Source organism: Argentina silus (genome assembly GCF_951799395.1).
Source record: "Argentina silus genome assembly, chromosome: 8".
NCBI lineage: Eukaryota > Metazoa > Chordata > Actinopteri > Argentiniformes > Argentinidae > Argentina > Argentina silus.
Window position 1 is genome coordinate 21,307,619 of NC_139662.1, and position 17,500 is coordinate 21,325,118.

The following is a 17,500-nucleotide window of genomic DNA, read 5'->3' on the forward strand; positions in this document are numbered from 1 at the left end:
TCAGGCATTTAATGTGAAGTCAAACGCCTCCCTCTTACTCAGTCAGAAACTTATTGAGAGCTGTCAGGGGAGTTTCAGAACCAAATTACAGACTGTACACCCTGACTGCTGCCTCCAACTACATTGACTATTCATTTATTCAGACCGAACCCACCCTGGAAGGTTCTAGATGTGTCATTATTTCCTCGGAGTCTCTTCAGAGTACTCTAAATCCAGGTTATTTCTTGAGCGTTTTGTCAGACAGTCGGTGTGCTGAAGTGCAGGTACACATAGTCGGCTGAAACTAAATTAAATGATAGAGCAACAGGGATCAACCAATCAAACATGAACGCTCCTTCTAAACCCTTTTTATTTTTTCTAATGCCTTACTGTAAGTCGAGGCCAGAGATCAGGAATGTAAAAACATCTGTATCTGACTATCGGTATAAATCTATAGTACACAACGGTTAATCATACGGCCATGTGCTCTGTGCAGATGTTAGATTGTTACAGTGCATCCAGTTCAAAGCATGCTTCCCCCAGCATGGTGTCTCAAGGCACACACACACACACACACACACACACACACACACACACACACACACACACACACACACACGCACACGCACAGACACAGACACAGACACAGACACAGACACAGACACAGACACAGACACAGACAAACACCCACACACACACACACACACACACAGACACACACACACACACATAGACACACACACATACAAACACACAGATACACACACACACACACACACACACACACACACACACAGATGAAATTGGCTGACAGATAGGACCTATTAAACTGACACACACCCATTAAAACGTTAGCATCTCATTTTCCCCCTCACTGTATTTGATTTCATACAAAGGCATTAGCGCAGTGTGTTAGCGTGGGCTTGTACGAACTCCGACAAACACTTTTGGAGAAGGCTGGATTTCACAATCGATAATCACAGACTGCCTCCTTCTAACTTGCCAGAAATAATAGCGGCTTGTAGCCAGACATTCAAAGCCCTGAAAGAGTCTGAGATTTCATTCCATCTCAGGGCTGTTTGTTTCTGCCACCCACAAAGTGGCTAGGCATCAGGAGAGCCATTTTCCAGTCTGTGGAACAGCTCTAAGTACATATATCAACCTGACTCATTGCCCAAACACACTCCAAATGTGTTCTCCTGCACAAAAGAACATCGGCCTGCCACTCACACTGGAGGCATGGAGCAGCATGCCACCGTAACGATCTAGACACAGAAATGAAATACCTGTGCTGAAAACCCAAAATGAACATGGTGCTTTTTTACTTTAACTTTGAGTGCTTACACACAAAAGTGGCATAGCAGTTCAGAGGCAGCAGAAGGAGTGTCTAATGGGTTTAGGTCTGGATTTGTGTTTTTAAAAAATAAATAATAATAATAATAATAATAATAATAATTTAAAAAAAAAGCATTATTCAACATACTGAAGAAAAAGGACAGATTGAAAATGACCACATCTCATCCAGGAGGGAGAATAACAGAGGGCCGTACCTAGTAGTTCATTATCCGGTTCCTCGGTGTGTACCCCTTCTTCTCCAAGGTGAGGAGAGCAGGATGAAACAAAGGAAATAAGATGAAAAACAGATCGGGTGGAGTAGAGTCAGAGAGAAATGGAGGTTAAAGGAGTAGGAGGGAAGTCAATAGAGAGAGAGAGAGAGAGAGAGAGAGAGAGAGAGAGAGAGAGAGAGAGAGAGAGAGAGAGAGAGAGAGAGAGAGAGAGAGAGAGAGAGATAGGTGGCAATTCAGAGAGATAGGCAGGGAGAGAAAGAAGTAGATATATTCAAATCAACAAGTTGTTTTTTTAATAAGAGATATGTTATAATGGATACTGTTCTAAAGAAAATGCCCACTAGTCAGGGAAGGCAGTCAGATGCATTGTAATCCTCAAAAACAACAATGACATATTTCTGTCAGACACGCCAGAAGACAGTTAGAAAATTGGCCACTTGGTGGCGCAATTTCTAACACTGAAAATTGTAATGTAATAGAGTACTCATTTCTATCTCCTGAACATTCACACACAGATTCCTTTATGAGTCTTAAATATAATTATTATGCTATTTATTTGGCTGAAATCACAGAGTACTGTAGCAAACTATCTGTAATGAGGCTGCTTACATCCCCTCAGCTATTCAGCCATTGGCCTGACTGAAACATTGGTGCTATGGAAGAAACATTTTTGGAAGAAACATTGTGTATCAACCAGGCGCTCACAAATACACAGGAGAAATGGTAGAAGGGACTCACGCACGCACACACACACACGCACACGCATGCGCTCACACACACACACACACACACACACACACACACACAGGCTTACCATCATCCTCACACTCTTCCAGAGGTTTGGGAGGTTTGTCCAAACAGCGAGGATCGATCCACGACGTGGTCTTTGTATTGTGGCTGAGAGGAACAGAACAACACATGTGATTAAAGCCTGCTTCTCAAGCCGAGACGAAGCACGACAGCGGCAGAATGAAGTCATGCTGTCTGTTGTCTACATTTATCTACGTTTAGTGGGAGAGGACAAAACAAGTGAAATAAAATGGAAATCAGCAGTATAAAGAAAACAATTATCCCCTATTGAAAAAGACAGACAAGGAGTCTTGTTAATGTCGATGCATCTTGAAAAGGGCATTGCAGCCGAAATATTGACAACAAAAACTGTCCTTTCAGTACCCTCCTTGTTGTTTTTCCTATAATAATTCCATAATCAAACAAACCAACATAAAAGATCTGCAAATACACAGGCATTTCCTCATCCTGTGCTGCACTGTTCTGGTGTGAGGACGCAGGACTGGAGGTAGTCAGGTGATCTGCCTGTGATCTCCTTAGAGATCAGGTTATGGAGGGATTACCAGGCTGGCCTGGAGAGCACTGAGAGGGCTAGGGGAGGGTGGGGGAGGGGTGGCGGAGGGGTGGGGGAGGGGTGGGCAGTGGCACAGCACTAGGCTACTGAGTAGTTCAGGTAAAACAGTAAACAAATTAACTGGAAAGAAACAAACTCAAGGAAAGAATGGGTCAAATAGTCTTGCTGAAGGGTAAAAAAGGTTTTCATACTGTGTGAAGCTAACCTCTCTGCTCTGGATGTCAGTTAAGGGGTGGGTGTACACTATGGTCCTCTGTGGCTTAGCTGGTAGAGCATGGCGTTAACAACGCTATGGTTGTGGGTTTGATTCCCGTTGGGACCATATATACTGGAAAAACGTATGCACTCACTGCAATGTAAGTCGCTTTGGATAAAAGCGTCAGCTAAATGGCGTATATTATATATTACACTAGGTAGGGTACATACTCTATGAAGTAGACCTCTCCGTTCTCGGTGAAGGCCATCTCCCAGTTCTCCGGCAGGGGTCCGAGGGGGTCCTCGGGGGAGGCCTGGGGCTGCGCGTGCGTCTGCTGCCCGCTGTCCGAGGTGGCGGCGGCGGCGTTGTTCAGACCATAGGACGGAGCGTTCTCGCGGGCGGGGTACGGCCGGAGCACTCCGCCGCGGCTCTCGTCCTGGTCGCTAGGGTTACCTGTGCACAACAAGGGAGAGGGGAAGAGACTACGGACTAAGGATCCTGGGCGAGGAGCACGACACGACAACAGAGAGAGAGAGACGGGGTTCATGTTTGGTGCAGCTGGAATGTGGGACTCTGAGGCTGGTGGTTTGTTAGCCACTGTATGCTAACGACATGTCAACATATCACCTGACCAATACTGGTACTGTACACACAGACAATACAATGGAGAACCGGATTTGAACCGAAACATCTGATGGCATTTTAGACATAAACACCCCCCCCCCCCCAAAAAAAAACAAAAAAAAACAAACAGATAACATAAGAAATATCATAGGCAGAATTTTCATTTGGACATAATTAACTATGGTTAATATCTATGGACTATTTGCCCCTTCTCCTTCCCCCTCCTCCACCCCTATCCCTTCCTCTCACCCTCAGTAAACCCCCTGCCTGCTCCTTCGAAAGGGAATGGGGCCCAAGGAATAGCTATGCAAATGCAGCCTGCGACCATCTCTACCCCCCTGCCCCCCACCCGCCCACAGGTCTCCTCCTCCAATCCCCTAACCCCCCCCACCCCCACCCCCACCCCCACACTGGCCCACTGGCCTCCCTCACTTCCGTGGGCCTTTCAGAGGTGATCAAATGCTAATTCCCACTGTGCCAGCCTGGCAGGGGTAGACAGAGAGGGCATAGATTCACTCTGCACAGAAAAAAAACTCTAGGAACTGTCTCACTAGGATGGGACAGATTTCAAAGAAGAGGAGGAACAGAGAGAGAAAGAGAGAGAGAGAGAGAGAGAAAGAGAGAGAGAGAGAGAGAAAGAAAGAGAGAGAGAGAGAGAGACAGAGAGAGAGACAGAGAGAGAGAGAGAGAAAGAGAGAGAGAAAGAAAGAGAGACAGAGAGAGAGAGAGAGAAAGAGAGACAGAGAGAGAGAGAGGTACACATTCATCCACCCCAAATAATTCTCATCATCTTTTTCTTTTCCAATTAAAACACCCTGTCTGCACGTATCAACAGATTAACACTGGAAACAGAAATGATCAAAACAACTCAAAAACCACAACACCAACCCTATTATCATCTGCTTAATAGGTGGGAAATATTAACTGTCCATTAACAGTGTTGTGAATTAGTGAAGAATGAGTGAAAAGAGATGTGAGAGAGAATGAAAGAAAGAAAGAGAGAGAACAAGAGAGAGCGAGAACGAGCTAGAGAGAGAGGGAGAGAGAGAGAGAGGGAGAGAGAGAGAGAGAGAGAGAGAGAGAGAAAAAGAGCTAGAGAGAGAGAGGGGGGGGGGGACCATGTGCTGCTGTTCTTTTCCTCTGAGGCCCTGTGAACTCAGCATGTACTGTTCATCCCCCACCCCTCCTCACAGGCAGATGGCAGTGTTAGGAGTCTCACAAAGAGAAATCAGCATCACAAAGACATGATGTAACCGTCAGACACCCAGCAACACAGAGAAGAGGAGCGCACAAATACACAAACACTATCTCTCACATTCACAATCACCATTACACACACACACACACACGTGCGCACACACACACACACACACACACACACACACACACACACACACACACACACACACACACACACACAGACTGTCTGACTCTCTGACCTGTAAAACTGTTGTTCATTTCCGTGGCCTGGTCGTCATCCTCATCGTCAGCAGGCACTACTCGCGTGTTTTGCATGTCATTGTATGACTTGGTGCGCTTGGGAGTGGACTGCTGGGGGGCTGGGGGGCCGTCGACACCAGCATCACTGAGAATCACTGTCCCAGTGAGGGGCTGCCGCAGAGGCTTGGGGGTCCCATAATAGTTACCTAGGCAACAAGAGGGACATTAGCATGCTTGAGAGAGAGAGAGAGAGAGAGAGAGAGAGAGAGAGAGAGAGAGAGAGAGAGAGAGAGAGAGAGAGAGAGAGAGAGAGAGAGGGAGAGATAGAGAGAGAAGGAGGCTAAAGGAGAGAGACGGAGAGACGGAGAGAGAGATAGAGAGAGAGAGAGAGAGAGAGAGAGAGAGAGGGAGAGATAGAGAGAGAGAGAGAGAGAGAGAGAGAGGATGTGAAAAAAAGAGACAGAGAAATAGAGTGAGATAGCAATTAGGGGATCTAAAAATTCTCAAAATCCTACGCAGGGGGAAAAAATACACAAAGCCGGAGCACAATGAGCGCCCTGAAATGTAGGAAATAAACGTCTGGCAGAAAAGCAGGGCTGTGTGAGCCAACGTTGTTATGGGCTGAGAGGAGAGATCTCAGGGGAGGCTGGTGGAGGTAGAAATCAGAGGACGGGCTCATTTTAATGCTCGGAATGGAATGAGGAATGGTGTGTTTGATACCATTCCTCATTACATTCCATGCATCACAATGAACCCGTCCGATTTCTACCTCCCCCATCCTTCTCTGGTAGAGCTGTATTGTCCGGGAGCAGGGAGCATACAATGGACCAGTTTGCATGGGAAGAGAAACTTCACCTCGCAAAAGATTACATTCAAATGAATGGCTTCCCACTGGAGGGTGCCAGGGCTGTTAGTTATGTAAATACTAACCACAATGTGAACCAAGAAATAACAAAAACAAATGCTCAAAATAATATCCGAATGGCATGTCATGAACTACAATTGATAGATTTCTGAAAAATGTACATCGTCAAGTAATTGTTCTTAGTGTGTATACTACTGTACTACTGTATGTAATAACATATATATATATATATATATATATATATATATATATATATATATATAGCTGATTCTTTTATCCAAATCGACTTACATTGCAGTGAGTTCATACATTTTTCAGTATATATGGTCCCAGAGGGAAACAAACCCACAACCTAAGTGTTGTCACAAGTTATGACAATGTTGTTACTGCAGTAATTACAGCGTTACTACACAGGTATAGAGGTTAATTAATGTAAAGTGTTACCATAACAATAATAATAATAATAATAATAATATAATACATTTACATTATTTGAAATTAGTGATGCCATTGGAAGTCAGTAGTCAAGTCAAAAGTTCTATATAAAATGTCTCTAGTGAACATGAGAGAGACAGAGATGGTTCTCTCAGCGCCCCTGCATGTTGAGCAGGTGACACAGTCCTCCCCGTGTTGGTGTTTGGTTGGCTACAGGCTCCTGTGGGCAGGTATTTGACATTGTCTGTGGGGCAGGGAGAAATGTGCCAACACACATTGGAACTGGTGCCAAGCAGATTAACGCTGTGACATTCCCTTACGCACAGACACACAGACACAGACACAGACACACACACACACACACCCTGTGTGTATGTTCTCTATCAAGAATTCACAGTGGGCTATGTCCACACACAATACTATGCTATTAGCTTTACAAAGAACTACGGATATGCATAACTGCTAAAAAAAATATGCATAACTGCTAAAAAATATGCATAACTGCATAAAGGCTATGGAAATAATTCCTTGCACAGAACTGTCACAATCATCATCATCATCATCATCATCATCACCCACCTTCATACGTTCCTATTTCCAGTAGTGTGCCACTCTGCTCAAGGTCCAGGAAGTCCTCAACGGACAGGAAGTTGTAATCCACCCCAGGAACCTCTCCGTCTCGAGGGGTGCGGGTCGTACCTGAGGAGAGAGGAAACCGGGGTCAGTCAGCTGCAGGAAGTCCCGCCTCCTTTCTCTGACGCCACCGCTCCCATTGGCCATTAGCCAACACGGCCACGTCCCAATATTCTAGCAACACGTCTTTCCTATCATTCCTTTTCCCCCCCCCATTCCTACAGATGAGCCCGTAGCTTTAGGTGAAGGCACTGTGACACAACCCTTCACACAGAGTAACGGGTCGTGTGTGTGTGGTGTCAAACCTCACACTCTCATCCGCCCTCTACTGTCCTCACAGTGTTCACCACGGGGAACGAGGGGGACGTCAGTACAGCGGGCCTCACGATCAGCCTTCACACGACGCCAGCGCCATTCACAAAAGGTCGGACATGATGACCAGTCGAAGGAATGGGCCACCGACCCAGGAAGTGAGTGGGAGCGCAATGTGACAGGAGTGCGACTTCGTTCACTGCTCCCTTTGAGGCCGCGGTGGACAGTGGGGGGGCGGGTGGATTTGTGAACGTGATGTGAGGAGACAGGAAATTAAAAGAAAAGGCTCACAGCCCTCTCTCACTTTGCTTGTGGTGGGAAACCACACGCTTCAAAGGCATGAGATAAATGGAGGGGGTCATCTTTATCGATACAGAAGAGCTGACGCACTGTTGTGTCCAGCTGGTCCAGTTCCCTGTTGGCATTGTGGAGGATACAGGAGAATCCTCTGTGGAAGTTTGGGTAGGAGTGGTACTTCTGTAGACTAAAGGTTGAGGTCTACTGTAGACTATAGGCCAATGGACCAAATGAACCAAAATAAAGTCAACGATGAGCCTATAGTATGTGGTCCGCGCCACTGATGCATCAAGGCCCTTCGGAAACCCGAGGAGATGTATATTTAATAGCTAGTTGATTGAATGTACGAGTTCAGGTTGGCGTCCGGGTCGATCAATATCAGCCATGTGGCATATATATTCAGCAAAAAGCTGGACTCATGTCAAAATGTTAATTGCTACTTTGCAAAGGTTGCTTCCCCATCTCAGTTAATGATTAGCTAGCTGGAGTCCTCTCTCTGAGAGTTGTTTTGTACAAAGAGCCTCCGGATTGTTACGCTGGAGGGAGCTGACAGAAGACAATGGAGACGGGGGTCACAGTGTCCCTCTGTGTACAGAGGCACGGTGACAGCGGCCGTCACACACCTGGCAGATGGCTGAGGGAAGTCGTAACCCATCTATGATTAGGGCAACAAACACACACACACACGCACGCATGCACGCCCGCACACATGCACGCACGCACGCACGCATACACACACACTCACACACACACACACACACACACACACACACACACACACACACACACACACACACACACACACACACACACACACACACACACACACACACACACACACACAGAGCTAGAAACAACTCATGTTGGCCAAAACTGCTGTAACTACTGTTGTTTCTTGGTGCGTCCACTTGATCATTCAGGGAACATCCAGCGTCCAAACCACTTAAAATAACAACGACACTGGGAGCGTGAAGCGTGTTCCGCCGGCACGTCACATCCCAGTGGCAGAGAGAGCCAAGACTCACTGTCTTTCTCCGTTCCTCAGTGGCTTTCAGGATGACAGAGAAGATGGATCACAGCAGCGCGGCTTTCACACACAGGCCATCTCACCACGAAAGCGCTACACAAGAAAATACAATATGATGAATCACCCCCATTGACAAACGTATTGATATCATAAAGTAGTCCTGCTCTGTATGCATCTCAGCCGGTGAGGACTTTTGGAGGAAAAGTAAAGTTTGATTCTGGGCGTTTGAGTCATACTGTAGTCACGTCACCAAGTCCCCTGGCGGGGGATGTTTCCGAAGCACAGCGTGCTATAATGAAGCTCTCTGCTGTGAAGGGAATGGAGTTGTTATTCCAGTGCTATTCCCTGCAGTAGGTGAGTCTGATGTGATGAGTGATCCTCGTACTGTAGGTGAGTGTCATATAATGACTGGTTCCGGTGTACTCATACTGTACGTTCAGGACTTGAACAGAACTAACACATGTTTGTATCACGGTGATATCACTGTACGGGACTCACAGTATGACTATGGCTAATATATGTTTGTTTAATGCATCTTGGACTGTTATCGTCAATGTCTGTCGATACTGTTTAGGTTGCGCTGACAGAGGAGGGTACGTAGGCTAGCTTGTGTAATACACTTTGTCAGAAGCGTTAACAGTGGGCCTGATGCTTCGGTGCTTCAGAGACGCGGAAACTCGATTATTCCATCAGAGAGATGCTATAAAACATGAAAAACCAGTGATGCTTTCAGAGGTAGTAGACTCTCTATAATAGCGTTTCCGTTGGTGACAGTGTTTAGCTCGGTGAGCAACTGACAGTTCAACCAATTAGGCCTGAGCTATGATTGCTTTTGAGAGGTTTACTGTACGCTGTCATCCCTGTTTTTATATATATATTTTTTTTAAATGCCCCGTCACTGTCAGCTTAAGCAGAGAGAAACCCGGCCCAATTTGGGAGCCCAACAGTGGCGAGTCCTTTTTCAAGCCCTTCGGTTTTTCAGTTGAACTCTCCGTCTCTCACCCGAGGGAACAGCCACAGTCTTGTGAGATGAAATAATGGGTTGCTCAGACAGACAATGGGCCCAGTGATGCCAGGCCTGTGTGAGACCAGCCTCATTACTACCCCTCCCTCTCTGTCTTTATAACCAGAGGAACAATGACTGGGCCTAGCTCACCACTGACCCTGTCCACTGATGAACTCACTTCCAAAACCATCACTCATCAATGGCCTTATTCTTTGTTTTCGCCGTGAGAAGCTAGCGAGAAACTTGCATGAATGGGAAAAAAAAAAAAAAGCACTGTAAATATAGACCTATCTGGGGGATTGAGTGAATGATCTTTCAACTGTCTCTGCAGACTAACCTCACTCTCTCTCTCTCTCTCTCTCTCTCTCTCTCTCTCTCTCTCTCTCTCTCTCTCTCTATTGTATGTGCCAAGCCCGAGGATGGTGAGAGGTTTACACATAAGCGTTGAAAACGGAGGCCAGCAAACCGCTTGCATGTACAGGAAGTAGGCTGACAAAGCCACGGCCCCTGTCACACATCCAGGCCTGTTGCCAAGGACAACCGGAGAGGAGGTTTACACTTCCAGTGGGCCGGAGTAGACGACAAATAAAGTAAGGCAGGTCTCAGATATACAGCGTAAAGGGCATGTGTACCGAACCTGACATCTTTATGGCACAAAAACGACCATGCCATTGAATAGTGCGCCCTGGATAGTACTGTACGCAATGGAGAGGAATGAGTAAATAACTATAATTCATGTATAACACAGTCAGTGTTGTACTAGTATACCACATGTCATAATATCAGACAGGCAATATAACACATAAAGCGCCTGGTTGACTTCAAGTTCATGTTGACATGTTGAGTTCACCGCCACTCCTGTTTCCAGTTCTACCAACACAGGAGACACAGCCTGTATATCTGGAGGATACCTGCTACAAACAGCCCCCAGCGCTATTGTCTGACAGCCAGAAGTCAGAATTAGCATACCTGTAATATTAGCATGGGAAATCCATAGGAGACCAACACCTGTGTACAGTACGGACAGGAGTTCAATGACATACACCATGTTTAGGAAGGTTCTAGGTTCTGTAGGTTCTGTGAGGTTGGATGATACTAATACACGAATACACGGCTTTATTACTGCTTGAGTATATCAAATAAAAGGCAGGGCTGTCTCACTTCTAAGTCTCATCTCTTCTCCTCCCTCTCCCCTTCCCCTTGGTCTCATCTCTTCTCCTCCCTCTCCCCTTCCCCTTGGTCTCATCTCTTCTCCTCCCTCTCCCCTTCCCCTTGCTTGCTGGACGACATTAACTGCGGAGGAGGATGAATTGAATGTTTCTAGCTCTCCTCTATCTGCCACTGAGTCTCGTGCTTCCTCCTTTTTTTTTTCTCTCTCTCTCTCTCTCTCTCTCTCTCTCTCCCTCTCTCCTCTCCTTCTCTCCGGTGTATCTCCCCTCCCTCTCTCTTCCCCTCATCCCTCTCTCTCTCTCTCTCTCTCTCTCTCTCTCTCTAGTGGTGTATCTTTTTCTCTCTCCATCTCCCTCTCCTTCTATCCCTTTGTTTATCCCTCTCTCTATCCCTCTCTCTATCTCTCCATATTGTGTGGTATTAGCAGTGGCAGCAGCAGCAGATGCCACTAGGTGTGACGAAGTGCCCACCACACTGCTGACGTTTCTCTGCCACTGGGGAAGGTTCGGAAATGGAACGCTGATCGTCCAATCAGCATCAATCTCCTCTCGCAGCCTCGACATCAATCAGCAGCTGTAGTCCACTACACCAGGAGGGTGGGGGGGGGGGAGTGAGGGTAGGGGGCTGTTGTTGGGGGGCTGCTGCCAAATGGTAGAATGGCAAAAAGGAAAAGAGAGAGTGAGGGGAGAGCAAGGAGGGAGACAGGGAGGGAGAGAGAGGGGGGGGGGGGGGGGGGGGGGAGAGAGAGAGAGAGAGAGAGAGAGAGAGAGAGAGAGAGAGAGAGAGAGAGACAGAGATAGAGAGAGAGAAAGAGACGTGACAGCCAGGATCCCAGGCGACAGGAAAAACAATCACCTAATGGGTATTTAAACCCCTCTTCAGTACACACACTTTGTCCCTCTCCCCCACCTCGCCGGGTAACAAACAAACAAACACAACACCAAACAGCAGACGCACACGCACACCCAAACACCAAACACCAAACACACACCCAAACACAAACACAGCACCCCCTGGCTAGCTCAGCCCTCAACCCTGTTATGTGCTGTTTCTCTGTAGGATTAGGCTACATCTTCACTTTCATCAGGGGCATCTCTCTCTCTCTCTCTCTCTCTCTCTCTCTCTCTCTCTCTCTCTCTCTCTCTGTCTCTCTCCTCTCTCTCTCTCTCTCTCTCTCTCTCTCTCTCTCTCTCTGCTCTCTACTCTTTCCCTCTCTCTCTCTCTCACTCTCTCTCTCTCTCTTTCTCTCTCTCTCTCCCTCTCTGTCTCTCTCTCTGTCTCTCTCTCTGTCTCTCTCTCTGTCTCTCTCTCTGTCTCTCTCTCTGTCTCTCTCTCCAGGCTGTCCCCCCTAGCATACTATCATTTTGGTGGTGGAGATGTGTGTGTGTGTGTGTGTGTGTGTGTGTGTGTGTGTGTGTGTGCGCGCGCGCATGTGTGTGTATGCGTGTGTGTGTGAGAGAGAAAGGGTGGAGGTGTGATGTATTGATCTTAGTAATTCTAAAAGGATGAGGGGGCTCAGGAGAGCCTGTCCATGCTTCTGTCATGCCATCATCCACACCCTGTCATCAAAGTGCTGCATCACCAAAAGCTCTCTTTGTGTACACATAACAGCATGACTGTCTGTCCATAATGGTTCTGAATCTGCCAAAAATAATGGTTCAGTAGCTCGCCTGTTATGAGGAATACACTGATAATAATCTGCGTCATCTACATGATTCACTGTGTGTATTACTATTGCCATCTGCGAACCACATGCACACAAAACACACACACACATGCGCACGTGCGCGCGCACACACACATGTGCGCACGCACACACACACACGTGCGCACACACACACACACACACACACACGACACACACACACACACACACACACACACCGAACATATTCAGAGTGTGACCTATAAATAGCTTGTAGTGAAAGCGCCAGTTTCTCTCCTGGCTGGCGGTTCATAAAAAGCTGCGGAGCAGGGGACGTGTGTCCCTGAAGTGGCCTGCCAGAGTATCTGCTCTGACCCACATCCTGCCTCCCCACCCTGGGCCACTCTGGGCCCCGCAATCATCAAACGCTACAGTAACAACCAAGGCACTGACCTCAGTGAATGCTTAATGGGTCTCACCAAACCTCATCCTGATGAGTTAATGATAATCCCTACTAGCCGCCACCTCCTCCTCCTCCTCCTCCGACACCCAAATCTACAGGAGTATAATACCTGTGATTTCATTACCAAAAAGGGTCATCTCATGGGTTCGGTTTGTGCCCCATGAAGAACATAGAGTACAGGAGCTGCGTGGTGGAACTGCAGACCAGGGGGGGGGCATCCGGCGGGGCAGGCAGGCAGGCGAGCAGTGGCTGCAGCCTCATCTCTCTGTGAGGGGCCGTGGAAAACAGCGGCCTCCCTGTGACATCACGCTGATAAGGCTGAGACACCGCTTATCTCAGAGAGAGGGAACAAGCAACACCTCTCCTCCTCCTCACAGCAGGCTGAGCCTGGAGACACGAGGCCTTACAAAAGGCTCTTAGGGGGGGGAGAGTCTGGTCCCAAATACCCTCTCATCCTGGTTGTATTTCAAAAATAAGGGACAAAGGAAATGGTCAAATGGTAATACACTGGGAACGGTGGGTTGACCTGCGGACATCTGCAGGCTGGAATTAGATGTAGAATGGATAGCTGATTGGCTGATTTACTTGTGAATCCAAGACAAGCTGTGATGGGAAATTGTACGCGTCTATATGCGTGTATGTGTGTGGGTATTATATGTACCTTGCCATGAGGACAGCTGTACATTAAGTACAATTATGGTTGTTATTTTCTATTCAGGTCCTCCAATTAGGGGAGGGTTGGGAGAAAGAAAATAGGCAAATTCTATTTTCTAATTTTCAAAGCTGATCTATCCCCGAAAAAGGAGAACAAAACAAGAGAAAATGTTTACCTCAGTACTGGTGTGTGGAAGTGTTCTGAAAAGACACACTGTTGTTTGCTGATCTGAGATGTGTGGGCATACCCGGAAACAGGAGTTCAGACTTGTTTGTGTGTAGCGTTGCACAGTGGGAAGGTGCAACCAATCCAGCTGTCAAAAGCGTTCAATTAACGGGAAAACAGAAATAACTAAAAAGGAAAGATGAAGAGGTGGAATACATTTGCCACAGTAAGAAATGTGAGCAGCCACAGGAACACAACTCCACCTGCTATATCCTAAACCTTCTGTGTTCTGAATTGAGGTCCTTCCGTCCCACATTAAACAGTTTCCGTGGTAAACATGAGAACTATGGTGCACAACATTCAGGGGCCATTTTGTCTGGCCTCAGAAAAAGCAGTTTCCAAAGCCATCTGGCCACTGAATCATTCACAATGCACAAGGCTCCGCTTAGGTCCAGGTGGTGGCTTACAAATTGTAAAATTCCCTGTTTTTCATATATACGTACATTCCACAAATGCTAATTCAACCACTCACACGAGATATATCACGTTTTCTGTTTCAGTTCGTGTGACAAGCCCTGAGTACTACTGTGAATAACAAAGTGAATGTGTGAGCATGTAGTTGCTAACTTATTCATAGATATGTGTACTAAATATAACCTTGTGACAGAAATATTAAGTAGGACACTGATATGGGGAATTATTCCCTCTCAGAATCGGAAGGTACTCACATTCAATCAATATGCAAGTCAATTGCTCTATCTTGTTGTTATCAGTTAACACAGTGGACAGGGTTCAAGAACGACTTGGCTACATATCACATACAAATGCATCCCAAAGGACAGTAATGCAAAAACCTTGCTTCAGTTGAATGGAATTTCAGTTGAATTTTCTTCTTTTTTTTCTTCTTTTTTTTTTACATTAAAACTCATTTTGTCTGCAGCCGTTATGACAGGTGACCTTTTACCCCTTTTCCAACGTGTTACACTCAATAATAATGGATGTTACATAACGACAAATTAAGAAATCACACAGCCTATTCTCCTTCCAAGGCGCCCACAGTAACACAACTCTTGTGTCATCGCTCCGACTCTACTCAGTGACAATAAACACACTTATCCTCATAGTCAGAAACGCAACCGTTGAGTACATTTTATTTCTGTTGACACTTTTTTGCTGTTCATAGTCACACGTCGTAGTTCTGCCATCTTTCGGGATGCCACTAGCTGTGCTCTCTCGCGCCGAGAGTGAAAGCTGTTATCTGCGGAGGCTGACTAAATATTTCATCAGTGTGACCCAGTGAATGTTTGCGTTCTCTAAAAGTGGTCCAGGCCTCCTCAGGAGAGTGTGGCGTGACCGAGACAACGGAACATGGAGCCGACATGGAGGGGTGAGGAGCCTCACAGAGCCTCAGCCGTACACCTCAATGGAGGGGTGAGGAGCCTCACAGAGCCTCAGTCGTACACCTCACTAATAATTCAGCCTCTCGTGAGGGTAAAGAGGTGCATCTCAGGTTGAGGAAACAGCCAAACCAATGCCTATTACACACAAACACACACACACGCGCACACGCGCACACACACACACATACACACACACACACACACGCACACACACACACACACACACACACACACACACACACACACACACACACACACACACCTGGTTCCTATTTCTCCAGGTTGATATGGGATGTTGAGAAGAACTACTCTGCTGTCTGAATTTATAGCTTAACAAGCTGCCTTTAGACAAGATTAATGTCATCAGGGGTATAATAGCATATCATGCCTTTCCCAAAGTAGGTGGATAGCCCCCCCCCATTTGGCCCGCTGTGACCTCACCTCTTGTGTGTATGGGCCCTTTGTTACTTTACCTGGGGCTCAGGAAAAGCTGAACTGGCACAACCTTGTCCCTACAGTGTGGATGTTCCACTGACTTTCCAGTGTTTTTACTGCTCATTGAAAGGCCTGCAGTAAGTAAATTCAGCTGTGATTGATTAAGGCCACAAGCCCATGATGACTATGCATTTTGGCTACACACACCCCTGTGCTGTGATTGTAAACACTTAAGACACACCTAAGAGACGATATTCCTCCATTTTCATGCACTGATACATTCTACCGCGATGCTACTACACACAAATGCACACACGCAGGCGCGCACATACACACACGCACATACACACACGCACACGCACATGCACACGCACACACACACACACACACACACACACACACAAAGACAGGTGAAATATGCAGTCTTCTTTATGTGTGAACAATGTCACGGTCGACCGGGAGGCTGTCTGGTGAAATCTGATACCCTCTATCGTCTTCCTGCTGTTGATGGGATGGGGAGCTTCCACTCATTGTCTGACACACACACAGACACACACACAGACACAGACACACACACACACACACACACACACACACACACACACACACACACACACACACACACACACACACACACACCCGCTCAACAAAACATCTGCTACTACTATTAACCCCTTCTGGCTCGGAGTGTGAGCATGGCAGGGGAGATTTGATGTGTCTTGTTTCAGATACATACACATCATGAACTCAATACAACTGACCTCCAGGTGACCTTAGATGCAAAAAAGTAATCATGAAAAAAACCTGACCTTGACAACGACAATGTTACTAGCTAGTATGCCAACATCCATGCTTTGGTGACACTACAACCTGTTAAGCATGACCCTTGTGTATATATTCAAGCACATACACCAACAGTACAGTACTAACAACAACACTACACCCACAACACTCTGAAACTACAAGAAATATACCCAATTAAATTGTAGGTTGTTTTAGTAGAGAGACAGTAGAGAAAGACAGGAGGAGAGGGCATGTCAGCAGGGCATGGGCCGGATTAGAACCCATGCCGACACGGGCATATGTGTGCACTGTAGGCCGTGGTGCTGGACCACTGGACCACCCCAGGCCATGACCCAGTTCAATTCAAACATACCCAATTCAATTCCCTTCATCATCAAAACCAAATAATAAAACAACAAGCAAGCAGGTACACAGCAGACTCTGTCCTCCATCACCCTGACAATCCCAGACAACAAAGCTAGCGTAAATACCAGCGTGTGTTTCCAGGACAAACACAAACACACATAGCTAGGCGCTGATGGTGTGTCCTCCTGTGTTGTGAAAACACAGACTAAGCCGGGGCAGGGAGACCTCCTCTCAGGCAGGGCAGGCCAGGCCAGGCAGCAAGCAGCCACCCAGGAGCCTGGGCTCACTCTCTCTTGGGCCTTTAAGCCAATTACCAGAGCCGCATTGATTGAGCAAGCACTTTAAGGCCTCGTCAACCCAAGTACTCCCTTAATACACTGGCTAGTAGATGGGGAACATGTCAACCACAAGTGGTCCCACGTCCATGATGGTATCAATGGGATGGACAAGTGGAATGTAGGCTTTTTGTATGATCATGTGTTACAGGAATGAGAGATATTTTTTTTTTAAAGGTTATTTTGGGGATTTAGTTCGGGATTTTGGGGAGACAGTAGAGAAAGACAGGAGGAGAGGGCATGTCAGCAGGGCATGGGCCGGATTAGAACCCATGCCGACACGGGCATATGTGTGCACTGTAGGCCGTGGTGCTAGATCACTGGACCACCCCAGGACA

The 17,500-nt window shown here is 46.9% G+C and overlaps 2 protein-coding genes across 2 annotated transcripts in view; both read right to left on the minus strand.

Annotated features, from left to right (window-relative positions):
* Positions 1 to 5,363, minus strand: part of LOC310807949 (membrane-associated guanylate kinase, WW and PDZ domain-containing protein 1-like) — a 41,506-nt gene extending 36,143 nt beyond the window's left edge. Inside the window, exons 1-4 of the mRNA XM_083674620.1 lie at positions 5,170 to 5,363; positions 3,337 to 3,559; positions 2,362 to 2,444; positions 1,530 to 1,568 (exon numbers count right to left, since the gene is read on the minus strand). Of these exons, the coding sequence (XP_083530746.1) occupies positions 1,530 to 1,568; positions 2,362 to 2,444; positions 3,337 to 3,559; positions 5,170 to 5,245 (421 nt within the window). The 5' untranslated portion in view covers positions 5,246 to 5,363. The remainder of the gene's footprint in view (positions 1 to 1,529; positions 1,569 to 2,361; positions 2,445 to 3,336; positions 3,560 to 5,169) is intronic.
* Positions 5,364 to 5,673: 310 nt separating this feature from the next.
* LOC310808072 (membrane-associated guanylate kinase, WW and PDZ domain-containing protein 1-like) overlaps positions 5,674 to 17,500 on the minus strand; it is a gene marked incomplete at both ends in the record, with an annotated part of 55,130 nt that continues 43,303 nt past the window's right edge. Inside the window, 2 exons of the mRNA XM_083674773.1 lie at positions 5,674 to 5,681; positions 7,050 to 7,169. Of these exons, the coding sequence (XP_083530899.1) occupies positions 5,674 to 5,681; positions 7,050 to 7,169 (128 nt within the window). The remainder of the gene's footprint in view (positions 5,682 to 7,049; positions 7,170 to 17,500) is intronic.